Source organism: Egretta garzetta, unplaced genomic scaffold, assembly GCF_000687185.1.
Source record: "Egretta garzetta isolate BGI_Z169 unplaced genomic scaffold, ASM68718v1 scaffold20, whole genome shotgun sequence".
In the NCBI taxonomy this organism is placed as follows: domain Eukaryota; kingdom Metazoa; phylum Chordata; class Aves; order Pelecaniformes; family Ardeidae; genus Egretta; species Egretta garzetta.
In genome coordinates, this window is record NW_009258388.1 from 1026943 (window position 1) to 1043849 (window position 16907).

General features: G+C 41.5%; 1 protein-coding gene across 1 annotated transcript in view; it reads right to left on the reverse strand.

The window, feature by feature from the left end:
• The window catches only part of DLG2 (discs large MAGUK scaffold protein 2), a 698848-nt gene extending 695377 nt beyond the window's left edge, over positions 1–3471 (reverse strand). The window contains exon 1 of the mRNA XM_035897884.1: positions 3370–3471. Coding sequence (XP_035753777.1) covers positions 3370–3471 — 102 coding nt within the window. The remainder of the gene's footprint in view (positions 1–3369) is intronic.
• Positions 3472–16907: the final 13436 nt, after the last annotated feature.

Consider the following 16907-nt stretch of genomic DNA (forward strand, 5'->3'; position numbering starts at 1 on the left):
AAAATGAACAGGATATTAAAAGTCAGAAGATAACTCTTCTGCAATACTGAATGAACTATTACAGGGCCCAATTCAGCAAAGTGAGTAAGCACATACTGACATTTAAGCATGCATTTAAGTCTCGTCGTCTTCAGTGGGAATTAAATATAAGTCTTGGCACTCCTCTCGATGGAGATCTGTGAATGCAGGTCTGCCTTACACACACGCCACCCTTTAATTCACAGACACAAATCTGTCCCATAGCTGTGGAGCAACCCTAAGACACAGAGGATATACATTCATGTCCCAGCCCTGCAAGATTATGAACAAGAAAGTTCCACAAAACACCTCCTGGCACCCGAGGGCCATATTTTAAAACCTGCTTATCCCCTCTTTGCTTTAGCTCTGTACTGCTGTGATGGAAACACTGGTACTTCCCTACCAGAAATGGAAGAAGTGTTTAAAAATGTTAAAGTAAGTTGCAGTAGTGGTCCTTCAGGTAGATATTACCCTGCCTTTCAGACTCAACTGGTCTGAATTCTTTGCAATTTCAAGGTCAAGCAACACAAAACTAGGCATCATCGAAAGTAAAGGTCCATGACAAGGTCAACTATCAAAGTCTGGGAAAACAAGCTGAAAAGGAATGCTTCCCGTAGGCATGGTTAAGACTCCTCCACTGCCTTCTTTGCAACATATGGTATAGTAAGACATGCACACCGTCTTCCTGCCCCCCCAAATTAACTCCCTGGCACCACCTGTTAGGCTTGAGCAGACTGTAAAATTATTGCATTGGGAACAGATAAAAATGGGTGTGATGGTTCTGATATGGTGCATTTCTCTCACTCACTTCTGTGCCCATAGGAAAAGATGACTGTATTTGACACAAAATTAAAAAATAAAAATTGTAAATCAAGATTGTGAGCAATATTTCATTCCTGTAAATTGTACTGTCCTTTCAAAAGGAAACAGTTAATAACCTGACCTGGTTATTTTATCACTTGGAGATATTTGCCTGAACTTTGAATTCCTTTGTTGCCGATTTCACTGTCTATATTTTAAACATTAAGATTCTGAGGACCTATTTTCTCCTCTGCCACCCAGAATACAAAGTGTCATTCCAGTATATTGCTCCCCTTCCCGAGTTCAAGAACCACGTGACAGTAGAAGTCATAATATTATGAGCATGCTTAGATCCATGATTTCATGCCATGTAACTAAATGATTTCCTAAGAGGAAACATCCTTACTTCTCATTCAGACTTCTTTGCCTGTTATCAAGGGATCTGCACCCATAAATCTAGAAATATAACCTTATGTGTCCAAAGCAAAAAGTTATGTATTTAGATATGGGCTGCAGAACAAAAGGAAATGAGAAAAAGATATTTGAAGTCAGGTGATACACTGGTATGTATAGAGACTATCTCATGTTTTCTTGATGGTGGTATCAAAGGGTGCTAATCTGACGTGTTGAACCAACCGAAGATAACTCAGTTCGCTCGTGCTCCTTCTCATCTTTCTGAAAACGATCGCTATCCCACACATCCCCTTTTCATTTGAGAAGTAGTTCATACACCACCACAAGAAGATAAGACATTGACTGTGACTAGCTTAATGAGCCTGAAGCGCTAAGGAAAGAGGAGGGAAAAAAAAGTTTGAAATTTATGATTTTTATTCTCTTGCTTTTTCCTAACAGGATCTGAAAATAATGAAAGAACTTAAGTGCATCAAAGACTATCCCTTGAAAATCATGCTGACAGGCAGGAATACAAATTGGATACCCATCCCTAGGCCACTGGCCTACCTTTGTAGAAGGGTGGCTTGTATTTAATTTCCCTTGACTAACAATGTACCTTTATTAATTCAAATTTAACACTTGAAAACAAGAGGGCTTAAGTTTCTGAAGTTAAGATAAAAAAAGCAATATGACTTGTTCTCATGAAAAAGATGCAAATTTAAAAAGCTTTTAAACTGTTAAACTCTTAATGCTATTTATATCACTAGAGGCATCATGACACAGCAGTTAAATTATAACCCTTTCGCTAATAGAACATATTTTTGCCTATTTAAAAAGGAAGTGAAGAAACAAGAAACTTTAGTTCAGGGAAGTTTCAACCAGAGATGTAGGCAGGCCTCAGTCTGAGGAAAAGGAGAAGGTAGACAAATACATTGTAAATGTTTGACTGTAACCTAGTTTGAGTTTAAGTACATTACACTACATGATCTGCCATTAACTTCTAGCTGAATCACATTTAGGGAGCATTGGGTCATCTATACGCTATTTCATAAAGTTACTTCATTATATTTAGGCTAATTTGTTACATAGGAACTCAAAAAATTATGCTGTGTTCCCTAGTTTGTGGACTGTACAACTAAAATTTGATGTTTGTAACTTAGTCATTTTTGAGAATTAGAAAAGTTACACATATGATTTAAAGATAATTACTGTCACTGCCATTTTTTATCTAACTACTCATTTCTTACTCTATTTAAACATAGAGGAGCAGTTTTAATATCATCCAGTATTTAAGGATAGCATGGAAAAGGAATGGGATAAAATCTGTAACCCCCCCTGTAAAATCATGATGATTGATCCAGTGATCCAAGAACCAAACTTGTTTACCCAAAAATAACAACTTTTAAAACCATGTCACCACTTTTGAATTATTTCAGTAAAATAAAAAACAACATTGGCTATACTCTAATGTCATTAGGATGTATATGGGGAAAAACATAGTCCAATCCAACACCTTTGTTAAAAAAATTGGGGTGGGATTGCATTGCACAGCCAGAAAAGAAACTTCTCTGGCTAACTGCGCCACCTTTTGATTTAAATTTAAAAGAGAAATTAAATGATTGTCCAGTCCCTAGAAGAAAACGCTTATTTAAAGATATTTCTGTAGACTTAAAAATGGGTTCAGGAGCTCACTTTATTTATTTCCTACAGAGAAGTGCAGAGCTATATACTTTAACATTGCTCTTATGGTTAAAAGCCATGTCAGCAATATAAATGGAAAAAATATATTCATTCTTGCTGGTTTGTGTTTTTGTAATAACACATCATATACACATCAAAATCAATAAAGCCAGGCAAATGGCAGAGTAGTGGTTTGGTAATCTTAGCAGTGTTAGCTAAGTATGCAATCAACTCTAAAACAAATGCTTCACAATCTGTTAGATTTCCTGCGTAAATCTATACTCGTACAAACCTGGGAAATAAGAAAGCTTTACTCCTGATTTTTTTCCTCACATTTAAAACGTATCGGCTGTAAGCCCTAATTTATAGCCAACGTACCACAATTTGCACTGAAATCTCTAGTCAGACATGAAATTAAATAGCACAGATATTCAAAGGAGTTACAGCATGCATTTAAATACAGTAACCACATCCTACCTTGCATCCAAACATCAACGACAAAGTGTTGTTGGTGCATGCAACTTTGCAGTGGCAAATCATTGGTGTAAAGCAGTCAGGATTTTTAACAATAGGGCACATTCCTTTAGTGCTGCAGTAGTGGCAGCCTACTGAAGGCTAAAAACAAGTAGCTAATACAGCACATGGAGTGGCAACATAACGCTGCTCAACAGCTAGCTTTTCTCTTGCTGGTCAGAAGCAGCCTGCTTGAATCTCTACCTGTGTCCCATTCAGCCATCCCCTTCTTTGTTGATGAATCAACGATGCAGCATTGATCACGGATCTCAGGATTTCCCTTCCTCTGGGAAATTAGTTTTTACATTGGGGAAAAAAAAAAAAAAAAAAAAAAAAAAAAAAAAAAAAAGAGAGAGAAAGGGAATGGGGGGGGTCTCGGGGTGTAAGTATGCAATCAACTCTAAAACAAATGCTTCACAATCTGTTAGATTTCCTGCGTAAATCTATACTCGTACAAACCTGGGAAATAAGAAAGCTTTACTCCTGATTTTTTTCCTCACATTTAAAACGTATCGGCTGTAAGCCCTAATTTATAGCCAACGTACCACAATTTGCACTGAAATCTCTAGTCAGACATGAAATTAAATAGCACAGATATTCAAAGGAGTTACAGCATGCATTTAAATACAGTAACCACATCCTACCTTGCATCCAAACATCAACGACAAAGTGTTGTTGGTGCATGCAACTTTGCAGTGGCAAATCATTGGTGTAAAGCAGTCAGGATTTTTAACAATAGGGCACATTCCTTTAGTGCTGCAGTAGTGGCAGCCTACTGAAGGCTAAAAACAAGTAGCTAATACAGCACATGGAGTGGCAACATAACGCTGCTCAACAGCTAGCTTTTCTCTTGCTGGTCAGAAGCAGCCTGCTTGAATCTCTACCTGTGTCCCATTCAGCCATCCCCTTCTTTGTTGATGAATCAACGATGCAGCATTGATCACGGATCTCAGGATTTCCCTTCCTCTGGGAAATTAGTTTTTACATTGGGGAAAAAAAAAAAAAAAAAAAAAAAAAAGAAAAAAGAAAAAAAAAAGAGAGAGAAATGGAAATGAGGGGGACTAGCAGGTGTGGCAGTATTAGCATGTAAAAGGATGTAAACGCCTACTCATAACAATCACATAAGATTGTCATGCTAGCTGAAGTGGGCTGAAATTATTCCATCGGAAGAAAAATACTGCAGCTCCTGATTTGGTAAAAAGCCAGTGAGTTGCTGCAATACATAGTCATTGTGGGGAGAGAAGAGGAAAAAAAAAAAATTACTTATCTAAGAAGCCAGAATCCTCAGCCTTTATCAATATGCATTCCAGTAAGGATTCCCTTCCCAGCGCCTCCCCGAGAAAAAAAATCAAATCAGTCGCAACTCCGGAGAAGCGATGACCTTTGCTTTCCCCAAAAAGATGAATCTCAGCATGAAACAAACTGTACTCAAAGCTGAAAATCCCTGATGCTGGGAGTTTGCAATCAGAGAAATACAAGTAACATTTATCCAATCCTGGCTTGCCACATGGGAGCTTTCTCCAGGCACAAATTTACAAATAGACAGGTTGAAGGATTGCAGGAGACACTGAATAAAGATATGAAGTTACACGGAAAATGCACCAGCATGAAGCTTAAAACGCAACCCTCTTTAAACTCTGCTTTTGAGGCAATGTAACTAATGACTCCAGCTAGTACTGTTATCCTGTAACCTGCAGACGGCTTGCTGTATTCCAGAAATGCAATAATTAAAGAAGTTTCGGAGCAGAACGCTGGTTTGGATTCAGTTACAGCTGTCGCTGTTCCCTCAGTTAAAGCAACACCAGCTGAAAATGCATAATAAAGCATTTGGATGAGCAAACCGCTAGCTGTGCTTTTTAAGAGGATTATTTATATCAAAAGTTGGATGAATATATCCTCCCGTTTTAGGTTCGGTCATGGCAGACACACAAACATAAAATGAAAAGGCTATGATATAGAAAGTAAAGCAATGCCTTCAACGATTTTACAACAGATAGCAAGGTAAACCCAGCAGTTATTTCCAGTGATTTGACCCTGCTTTTTTGCGACTCACTAAGCTCTGCCCATCAAATTAGAAACTCTTTCTAAAGAAATGAGAGCAGCTTGTCTCCCTGGCAATCGCAAGTGAGTTCTTAAGGCGCAACTGAAACAATTTTCTGTAATAAACCTGAACTAGAAATTTGTTATACAACAGACTGGAGAAAATGGCAAATGGAGGGCTCTGTACGTAGCCAGGTCAAGCAGTATAGAGGGTGAATAGTAAAGAATTTTTTAAAAGATCTGCCTGAGACTGCAGACCCTAATGTAGGAGACCTCTTCAGATTATATATTTATGTAAATATATGTATGTGTGTGTGTGTATTGCACGTAGGTATACGCCTAAATTTTAAGTAGAATTTCTTCAGTATAACTTACCCTTGCCTTGCAAAGTTCAAAACCATAAAAGAACCATTTTCTTAAACAGCTTTGATCCTACTCTTTCTTTTGCACCAGACAATAACTTTATTTTTATCCAATTTTTGTGTGTGCAATTATAACTTGGTATCATATTTTCTGATCATTGTTTCTCACTCTATATTTTTGAACTTAGAGCTTGCAGGAGCCCAAGCTCAGTAAAATGACAGTAGTTTCTAGCACAAATTGACAGATAGAACTGCTCTACAGTTAAGAGTTACAACCCCATTCCATTTCTGAAGATTTATTTCTTGCAAATAACAGGCCCTTACAACCCAGCGTCCTCAATTCCCTCAGCTCATACTTTTTTTCCGGCCAGCCTGGACATGAGTGTTACATGTCATGGGAGTTCACTGGGCGGATGCCAATCAATCAGCTATCAATAATCTAAGTTTGTCTGACCTGTTAGTCCAAACTGACATCGCAGCAGCACTTCTTTCTGACTTGCTGTGCTAGTTACCATCTGAAACAGTGACTGAGCCTGTTTAGAAGCATGTGATGGTGACAAACAGCAGCCGTAACATTGCTGAATCTTTGATCTGTTTATTCCTAGCTTGCCTGTCTCGTTATTAAGCTATATATTATACAGATTTTCTTTCAAGTACTGTCTCTCGCATAACCAGCACTGGTGTAAATATAGAAAAGTGTAGTTTCCATGACAATACATTCCATAGTTACAGCCAGCAGCCACTATCATTAAAACATGAATCACAGTGCTACCTTAAGGTGTGAGCACACTACATCACTGGCCTTAGAAGCGTTAATTTGGGATGGGGGTGGCATGACAATATTTTTAGGAGACGCTACTACAAAATGCCAGAAAACTGTGCTATTTAACTGTTTTAGCCTTTCTAATATCCACCCATCTTAGACATTTAAGTGATCAGTATTGCTCTGAATCTGTCCTAATCATTAGTATCTCTAACATAAGAACACATGGCATCCACACTTTTCAGTGTTTTAAACACGACGTCCTGATTTAAAACTGGACTCATAATCACACAAATATGGTTTCCAATTGCTATTCACAGGGCCTAATTAAAATCACCTGCATTTAATTCCAAATTCAGATTTCAAAGAAGGGACGGAAAATGAGCCAGTTACCCTCTTGGATCTTTTGGATCTGACTGCATTTATCTGGCTCATGCTCTCAAAAGGGTGGACATATCTGTTCATTAAAATTCCCATTGCTTCCCCAGTCCCTGACACTATTGCAGATTTTCAACCAGAACAGGCTTCACCTGTGATTTCATTTCAGTGTTAAGATGCCTCAAACACCAATCACCTGAGTATTGCGCAAGCCATGAAATAACATCCCTTCACACTTAAACTAATTGTTGCTTTCAAGTAAAAAACAGTTACCTGACACACAGTCATTTGGGGAAAGATCAGAAAAGGAAGATTCATTCCAATGACAGATTGGAATAATAATTCATATCGCAGTTGGCCAAGACATTTATTTCAATTAAGCAACAACCACATATAGAAAACTGCCATAAGAAAACACTTGCTCAGAGATCCTCCCCTAATATTTTTTTCCAATAGCACTCATCACAGACAGAGAAGTAAATTCCTAATTGCCAGGAAAGGCATTTAAATCACAGTCACACTGCAGGAGCAAGGGTTCTTGTAAAATCTAGGTCCACATTTTCACTCTCTCTGGTGGGATACGCAGAAGGATGTAGATTGTGGGGTTTCCTGCATGAAAAAGAGAGCCTACAGATCTGCTGTGAATTTTGTGAGCCCTCCGCCTTTCTTTGGACTTGAGTGCACTGATCCAGCCTGCTTGCTCGCAACCACTCTGCTGTCACAGTGAAGTGCACCTCTTCTGCTGTTAGCAAAAAGGGAGGCACCCAGCAAATTGCAGTGTAGTTCCTGTCAGAAACTTCGACTAAAATGACCCCGCCAGTGAATAAAAGTCACCTGTTACTGCCTGAGCTTAGTCTTTGCAAAAGTTACTCTCTCCCTTGCCTGCTGGGTTTGGGAGGAGCAAGAACTCTTGCTCCACTTATCATTTCCATTTGGTCTGTTCAGCTGGTAAAATTTCTCCTGCTCTACCAGTTTCTCTGGCAGTTGCTTTCACCCAGCCTTTCCAGGTTCATAGGACCATAGAATCATAGAATCATTTAGGTTGGAAAGGACCTTTAAGATCGTCAAGTCCAACCGTTAACCTAACCCTGCCATCCCACTACTAAAACGTGTCCCTAAGCACCGTGTCTGCCTGGCTTTTAAATCCCTCCAGGGATGGGTACTCCACCACTTCCCTGGGCAGCCCATTCCAGAGCCTGACAACCCTTTCAGTGAAGAAGATTTTCCTAATGTCCAACCTAAACCTGCCTTGGTGCAACTTCAGGCCATTTCCCCTCGTCCTATTGCCCGTTACCTGGGAGCAGAGACTGACCCCCACCTCACTACCCCCTCCTGTCAGGCAGTTGTAGAGGGTGATAAGGTCTCCCCTCAGCCCCCTCTTCTCCAGGCTGAACACCCCCAGTTCCCCCAGCCGCTCCCCATCAGCCTTGTGCTCCAGACCCCTCACCAACTTTGTTGCTCTCCTCTGGACATGTTCCAGCAGGCTCTCTGACAATGTCTGCCTTTCACAGTGCTCCATTATGTGGAAATAGGTGAGTTAACATGCAACAAGTGAGTTGCATTTCTGGAATTGTTTTGTTACTTTTCCGTAGTACTCCCTCACCTAATGTCTATATACTTCCTCCTGCACTGGAGCCAGTTCAAATAACAACACTTAGCCCTGTGCCTGACATACCATGTGAGACTCAAGAAGACCAATATAGGTAAAAATAAAAGTAGATACCTGGAGAGTCACAAAGAATTTTTAGATATTCACCCTTGACTATATTAGGATATTTAATTGTTTGGGTTTTTTTAATTCTCTCTTGTTTCTGTTGACAAAATTGCTTAAGTTTTGGTACTATAGTACAGATTTGTGCATTTCCCCTTCCTTATTTTCACTACTCAACTTTTTGTTCCATTGCTATACCATTAAAAATTCCTCTAACCCCTTAGCACATCCACTAGATACCAGAAGACCAAGATGATCTATAGACCCTTGGCCAAGCTGTATGCATTGTTAACATTCTTCTAATCTTTTGTTAGAATTCAAAATCGCCTTCTCTGTTGCTCTTCTCTGAATTCCCTGTATGCTAATCAAGCCTCCTAAAAAGTAAACCTGTCTCTGACAGTGATTAAAGAGAAGTTGTCTTCTCAAAGAATCATATTAGATGAAAGAAAAAGGGAAAAGGCTTGTTACACCACAGGCAGCACATACAAAAAGAACCAGAGAATATAAATATAAAACAAACTTGAAAGATGCCCCATCACAATAGAAATGACTGCACACAGCTGTGTCACATGTTCCTTAAGAACAACACAGTCTCAAACCTCGAGTCGAAACCAAAGTTTTCATAGCTGTCCTGTCATTTGGAGGGACTCTACTTAGGGCATTTCAAGGACCTCAGTTTATGTTGACACTTTATGTGAACTGGTTATGTTGGGGAATAGAATCGAGATGACAAGCCTTTGTTTTGCTGATATTGGTCTGCTGGTAAGTATCAGAAGTCTGGGCTTAGTTTACCTGAAAATCCACCTGCCTTTGGAACAATTATCATAGAATCATAGAATCATAGAATCATAGAATAACACTCGCTGGAAGAGACCTCTAAAGGTCATCTAGTCCAACCCCCCTGCAGGGAGCAGGGACACCGCTGACTAGATCAGGTTGCTCAGAGCCCCGTCCAACCTGGCCTTGAATGTTTCCAGGGATGGGGCCTCCATCACCTCTCCTGTACCAGTGTTTCACCACCCTCATCATAAAATATTTCTTCCTTATATCTAGTCTAAATCTAACCTCTTTTAGTTTAAAACCATTACCCCTTGTCCTATCACAACAGGCCCTAATAAAAAGCTTGTCCCCATCTTTCTCATAAGCCCCCTTTAAATACTGAAAGTCCACAATAAGGTCTTCTCGCAGCCTTCTTTTCTCCAGGCTGAACAATCCCAACACTCTCAGCCTGTCTTCGTAGGAGAGGTGCTCCAGCCCTCTCACCATTTTTGTGGCCTCCTCTGGACCCACTCCAACAGGTCCATGTCTTTCTTACGCTGGGGACCCCAGAGCTGGATGCAGTAGAGGGGCAGAATCACCTCCCTTGACCTGCTGGCCACCTTGCTTTTGATGCAGCCCAGGATATTGTTGGCTTTCTGGTCTGCCAGCATACATCATTGAAGCCCACCCAGGAAAAACCCTATGGTCACCAGGTATCAGCTCAAGAACAGCTAAAATCAATGAAGGAACTTATTTTGTGATCTGTCCACATCGCATGCAAAGCTGTGTTTGAACCTGCAGTCAGGGGTAATATGAGATTGAATTTTCACCTCTACTCTTAGAAATGGGGATAAAGCAACATTTTTGTGTGTCCAAAGGCTCAAGGACTAGACTAGATCTGGTCCATTCTTGCTATAAGAAGGAGAAGACGGACATCTGTGTAGAGACAGGTTTGCTACTTCTGTAAGATGCCCTTGTGACTGCTGGGGCCCACCTCTTCCACTGTCATGAGCAGCAGCTCCTGCATCTCACATGGTGGCTCATGGCAGCTGGCTTTTCTTTCCCCAGTCTCTGTATATAGACAGGGATGGGTTGCCAGTTGGCTTCTGCCAACATCAGACCCTTCTGTGGAGAGCTGTTTTGCTTCACCCAGAGCTGACAAGAGCACGGACAACTCATGGAGATAGAAAGTTCTCCTTGAGCACCCTGAGATCACAGCATGGAGGCAGATAGCTAGGCAGAGGACAGCTTGGATACTCTGAAAAACACCTATGCATCGAGAATTCAGATGTGGTAAGCAGCTTGGAAAGCCTTATATGATTCAGTCTCTCCACCTGAAGATGGAGATAATGCCTTCCAATTAAATGCCCATATCTCTAAGTACACAGTCATATAAACAGTGATTTTTAAGTTAATGGGAAACTCTTTCAAAAAGTACTCATGTTCCTAAGTGTTTACACATTTTAAAGTGCCACATTACCAGCATAGTTTTACATTTTTAACTAGTGGAAAACTGTCTGAATTATTTCTGAAAATAGTTTTGATCTGTTAAATCATTTGCAAAGTCACCAACTGCATATAACTTTTTAAAGTAACTTCTTTAGCCAGGTATAAATTTAAAAGAAAAATGAGAGAAGGGAGAAAAATGACTCGAATTAAGTATCAGCTTGAACAAAAAAGCCCCAAGCCTATTGCTGCCAGCCCTCAATAGCTGCAAACCAGCTCTGCTTTTCTGAAGATTCCTATTTATATCTTGTGTTAAAATTTTTAAGATTTTCTCTGACAAATTAAAATAAAACAAAGGCCTGGTCCTTTCGACACAGGGCGAAAACATGCACACAGCACATGCAGAGTATGTATATGCCCCACTTTAATATCATTATGTAGGCTCACTGATTTCTTCAAGTGATTATAGTGTAATACACATGCACCTAAATGAGCTCAAAATGATCGGTTTAGCCACCACATGCTAGAACACACCAAGGACTAAGAGCTTCAGTATTTACGCAGACTGCCCGGGCAGAAGAGGAGTTAGCCTACACCAAATTTTGTCTTACTACACTGCTGCTCGCACTAAACTAGCTAGCTCAGTTACGTCAACATGCACTGCAGTTATTGCACCACACACATATTTACTATATGCATTAAACAGAGGCGTAAGCCTGGCCAGAGTCCTACACATGGTCACCGGCTCCACATGCACCTCCTTCCTGCTGTGTGCAAGTAGGACTCCCCCAGCAGGAAGCACAATAACTGGTACTAATTTTCCAGTAGTTTTCCAGTCTCCCTTTGAATTTATGTAAACTTCTACATCCATGACATCCTTTGGTGAGAAGTTCCTCAGGCCTTCCACTTCTCCTACGACAATCTCTTTTTTTGTTCAGCTTGAATCTTGCTCCTGATATCTTTATCAGCTGTCTCAACTCCTATCCATCCTCTCCATGTCACTCTTGATTTATAAACTGGTGTTGTATCCTCACTAACTGGTGTCTTTTCCATAATGAAAAGTTGCAGATCTCAGTTGCTGTTATAACAATAGCTCTTATATATTTGGAGACGGTCAATGTTTATCCTAACATGTTCTACTTAATAATTTCAAACTTCACCATAGCTCATACACTATAAAATCCTTAATGTCCTTGGTCGTTTTCTTTCCAAGTGTGCATCCAAACTGTGACATGGCCCAGCAGAATATTTCCTTCCATCTCTCGCTTACAGTAATTCTCTAAATATAGCCCAAGTTTCTTACATTAGCTTTGCAATAGCCTCATATTTTTCACTGAGACTCACTCTGGGATTAGTTCTACTCAACCCCATCCTCCCCTGCTGCCTGTCTAATCAATACACATTTTGTATTTGTGCAATTGTATTTCCTTTCCTACATGCAACACTTCACATCTGTATTTCATGCTATTGCTATTAGGCCATTTATTTATGTTGAACTTTACATGTGCCATTCCCCTGACAAATTACAGGGTGCTCAGCATACAGACTTCAATAAAAGGTACTTGGAAGCAATTCTTCCTGGGATCTGGACTAGCTGGAGCACAGAGTGTTACATCCCCAAAAAGAGTTTCATAGGGGAAGTCCACTTTCAAGAAATTTGTCTCTGGTTACTGAGAATATACATACATTGCTTAGACGTCATTGCCTTTAGATCATATGGAATTCAAATTTTGGTGATCATTAATGGCCCATATGCATGGGAAGTCAATAGGGTCTATACCTGGTTGAAGGCAAATAAGGAGTCTATTCTTTTAAGAGTCAGGTGTAGAATTCTATTATGATCTAAATAATAGTTAGGAGACAGAAGAAATCACAAAATCAAACACAAATAAAAAAGCAACTTAAAATCATTATTATTACCTTGATCATTTCCTGAAAGTGTTTCATAAGGGCCTGGCATTAATTTTCAAATGCAGCTCCCATAATTCGCTTTTATTGGAAAGTCAGTGCCTATACTATCATCTCTAGTACTGAGAAGATCAGACTGCTGCTGGCAGCTCCAGAGAGGAACCACCGGAAACCGGCCTTCATTTCTTGTGTCATATGGTACTACTGTTTAGAGAGGAATGATAAGCCTCAAGGAAAAGTACTTGATGAAAGCAGAAGTAAAAATAAAACCGATGATGCGTCACAATTCACGAGAAGGTCGGGCTTTTTGGCACTTTGGAGAAATGATTTTTTCACAATATTACTAGCTTTTTGCAAGGAAGTCTGCTACCTCGATTGCAAAATGTCATTAAACAAAGCTATAATAACAGGCAGACAAAATAAAATAAATGAATAAATGGACCTAGCCCAAAATTAAATCTTATTTTGTAAAGTCTTACATTACTTGCTCCATATTATTATTGGTAAGGGTGCAGGCACCCTGGCTGGGTGCTGATCGGACACACATTTCATGTCAGAGATGAACCCAGGCTGTCGTCATGTGTACTAGAATCAGGGAACACCTCTGGTTTCCTCTGTGAGGATTTTCTTTTGCTCAGGAATTCTCCCTGATATATGGAGAAGGAAGTCCTGATTAACCAGATGTTTGATTTTATTTTATTTTACAATTTTTCTATATATAAATGTATCCATTTTTCCCAGTTCCCATTAAAAGTGAGTGTTTTCCCACAGTTCTCAGCAGTCAGGAAATTTGTCACTGATTTTCCTCAGATTTTCTTAGCAGGAAATTCTGTGTTCATTTCTGGCAAATGCCACTATTCTCACAGCTTTTAGCATTTAATGGCTCTTCAATACTCGTTCCATTAAAAAAAAAACAAAAAATCAAACTAAGAAAAACCCAAACCCTAAAATTCATTCACTCCAGTGTCAGTGGAAAGCAAATAAGAGATGCAATTGTGGTCACAGCTAAATTCTACAGCAAATTTTCCAACAAAACTACAGCAGAAACAGCCATATGACAACATCTGCTCAGGCTCTCTGCTGCCTTTTGTAACCCCAGTGTGCTCAGGATGGGCCATGGACAGTGGGCATACAGGATCCCCTTATGTGACCCTGATGGCGCAATTTGGGGAACAGAGATTGCAGATCCTTCTGTTAAATGCATCCATCCCACATCTGGGAAACAACCATTGTCAACAAGTGAAAACCATCAATGCCCATCTTTCTTTTTGGAGAGGGGGCTGCCCTGGACTCCAAACCAGAGATGCCAACCGGCTGAGCTGCTAATAACAGCAAGGGGCCATTGAAGAAAAATGCCTCTGAAAAACTTTTTCTCCTCTCCTCTCAGCTGTTCCTGTGTGTCTTGCTCTGTAGCCTGATCAGCTTTTGACAGCGGGACAAGAAAAGGCTACCCAGTGAAAGCTGGGACGGTGTTGCTTTTGTGTTTTTAATATGGCAGCACAGACAACAGCTTCTTTCTGCCTCCACGGGCTGATCCCATCATCATAGCTTTAAAAGTGAGACTGCAAAGCCTTGTGGGTCACAAAGAAACAGATGGAAAGGAAGAGAGTTTAATCCTGGGTTGCCTGGGAATCCTATCAATCCTCTCATTCACACGAGTTTCGGGACCGGGCGCTCTCGCGGCACAGGCACTCCCTCGGCGCTCACAGTCCTCGCTTGACCCTCCGCCATGTTCAGGGAGAAGCACAGGGCTGATTACAAGGGTCTTATCCTGCTCCATCCAGGTGAGCACTGACCACTGGCCCTTTACAGCACCTTTCACTTTCTAAAATGCCTTTAAAAGTCAGGGCAGGGGTTTTCCACCCTGCTGGGACTGCACAAGCGCTCTCTGTCCCCAGGGCTGTGGGAGCACCGGCAGGGTCTGTTACTGTTGGTTGTGGTGAAACAGCCCCGTAAATCGAAGTCATTAAGGAAAAGCACGTTGCCTTCAGCTCTCTGTTGGTCAGGAACATGTCCTACCTCGAAACGCTCCACCACCCCGGGGCAGGGAAGGAAAGACCTTCGTAAAATGGACATTACACAGAGGGAATGTCTCCTCCAGTGCATCCATGGGAGTAATAAGATGAAATAAAGCTAAACTTTGGAGAGTTATTGGAGTCCCCAGTTTGCAGTCCTCTAAAGATGACATTTTTAATGCCTCAAAGAAGAGGAGCTTAGTGGAAAATCAATGCATTTCTGAGGGAAAGGAGCCAATGCAGCTTAAACTGCTCCTGGTGGCGGCAGGCCTACAAGAGCCTGCAGAACCCTCCTGAGCTGATCCCTCAGCTCTCTCTGGTGACCGAAGACCACCTCTGCACCACAGGGTGAAAAGTCTGCTGCTGGGCCCCAGCATGGCCTCAGGACCATCATGCCACAGGCAGCTCCCCGTGTCGTTCAGGAGTGCCTCCACGGCGGTGATGCTCGCGCAAAAGGAACGTGCACGAGATCAGCTTTGGGTGTGGGAACAGGAGTCTCCCTGTCCTCCTGGTAAATACATTAATGCCAGTCAGCCAGGAAAGAAGCGCAAGAGAGCAGAGGGCCAGGGCTGTTTGACTCTTGCCTGGCTGAGAGCTGTTGTGAGTCAGCTAGAGACACGGACAGAGAGGACCATAATTCTCAGGATGGCAGCATCCTTGGTGCTGCCCCGTCCAGGTGTGGGAATGGGCAGCTTTGTGGTCATGGTAGCTTACCTGGGGAGAGCTGCCCTCCTGCTTCTGCTCATTCTGCAGTGCAGCTGACTTGTCTGGAGCAAGCTTCCAGGAAAAACAGAAAAAGCAGGCTGGGCAAAGTCTGCTTACAGGCTGTGCTGCAGCAGGAGCATCCATCTTAGATCCAGTGGAGGAGGAGAGCTTGGACAAGCTCCCTTTTTAAAGCAACAGTGCTCCTACTGAGCATGGCGAGAAAGGGTAGTGCTATGCCACGACAGCGGTTGCGCCGGATACATGCAGAGCACTTTATAGGCATTAGCTAATTGATCTTTGCAAAACCCCTTTGAGCTAGACAATGAAACATCATCTGCCCAGTTTTACAGGTGCAGAAACTGAGCTGGGCTAATGTAAACTTGCACAGAGGTAACCCACAATTTTAGGGTGTCTGAGACAAAAGGCTTTTGGTCTGGTTTTGTAGGTGCAGAACATCTGTACGTCCAACTGACTTTGACAGTGCAGAGCATCTGTAACTCCGCTTGTAACTAAGAGTGCATGGCTGGTTTTAAAAGCACACCCTAGGGGTATTTCAAGTTGGAAATCACAAAAAAGAAGCACCCCAGATCACTAAGCCTTTAGGATAATGTTGTCTTTTGTGTCTAAAGATATCTAAGGAGAAAACTCCAGAGTCAGGTTTAGTTAGATTTTTGTCTCTCTGCTTCCTTTTTATGCATCTAGACAGGCCCCTTCCCTGTGCCCTCCCCATGGAACGGTTGGCAGAGATTTGGGGGTTAAGAAGGTAAATAAATTTTTTGTTGTCCACGGGCCACTTATTCTGCATGGACTGAAGAACTGCAAGATGGGACACCCTGGCTGGATCCACCACCACACTACAGAAACTGCTATCGGGGAAATAGGACAGTTGTCCTGAGAGTGGCATTTATCCTTTCATGGCCACTGGCCACTCTAACTCCACGTTGGCCTTACAAAGTGGAGAAAATAGGCAACACAGGTGGGAAACAGGGACAAGGGCCATGTGGGACACACTGCATGGCTGGGGCCTGACATTAATATAGCAGTATGTGAGGTTTGTTTAGCTTATTCCTTATTAGCCTCGGGGCATATTTTTGTTATATGGCAAACCCTTAATAAACATAACGCGTTTACCTCTAAGTGTGCTTGACCAAAGAGCGATAAAAGAGACCTCAGGGGCTGCCTCTCCTGACTTCCTAATGCTGTAGCAGTAGTCTACCAAGGCCCAGATTTTTAAAGTTAGATAGATGCAGTCTGGTACCTCGTGGGATTTTCACTTGCAGGCTGAACAAGTTTGGAATTAAAATTAAAAAACAGGGCAAGTAAGAACACCCACTAGTGCCTACTTGTGATTGTAGGTACATAAATAGCTTTAAAAATCTCAGGTTTATCTCATGTAGGGCTCCAAACTGGAGAAT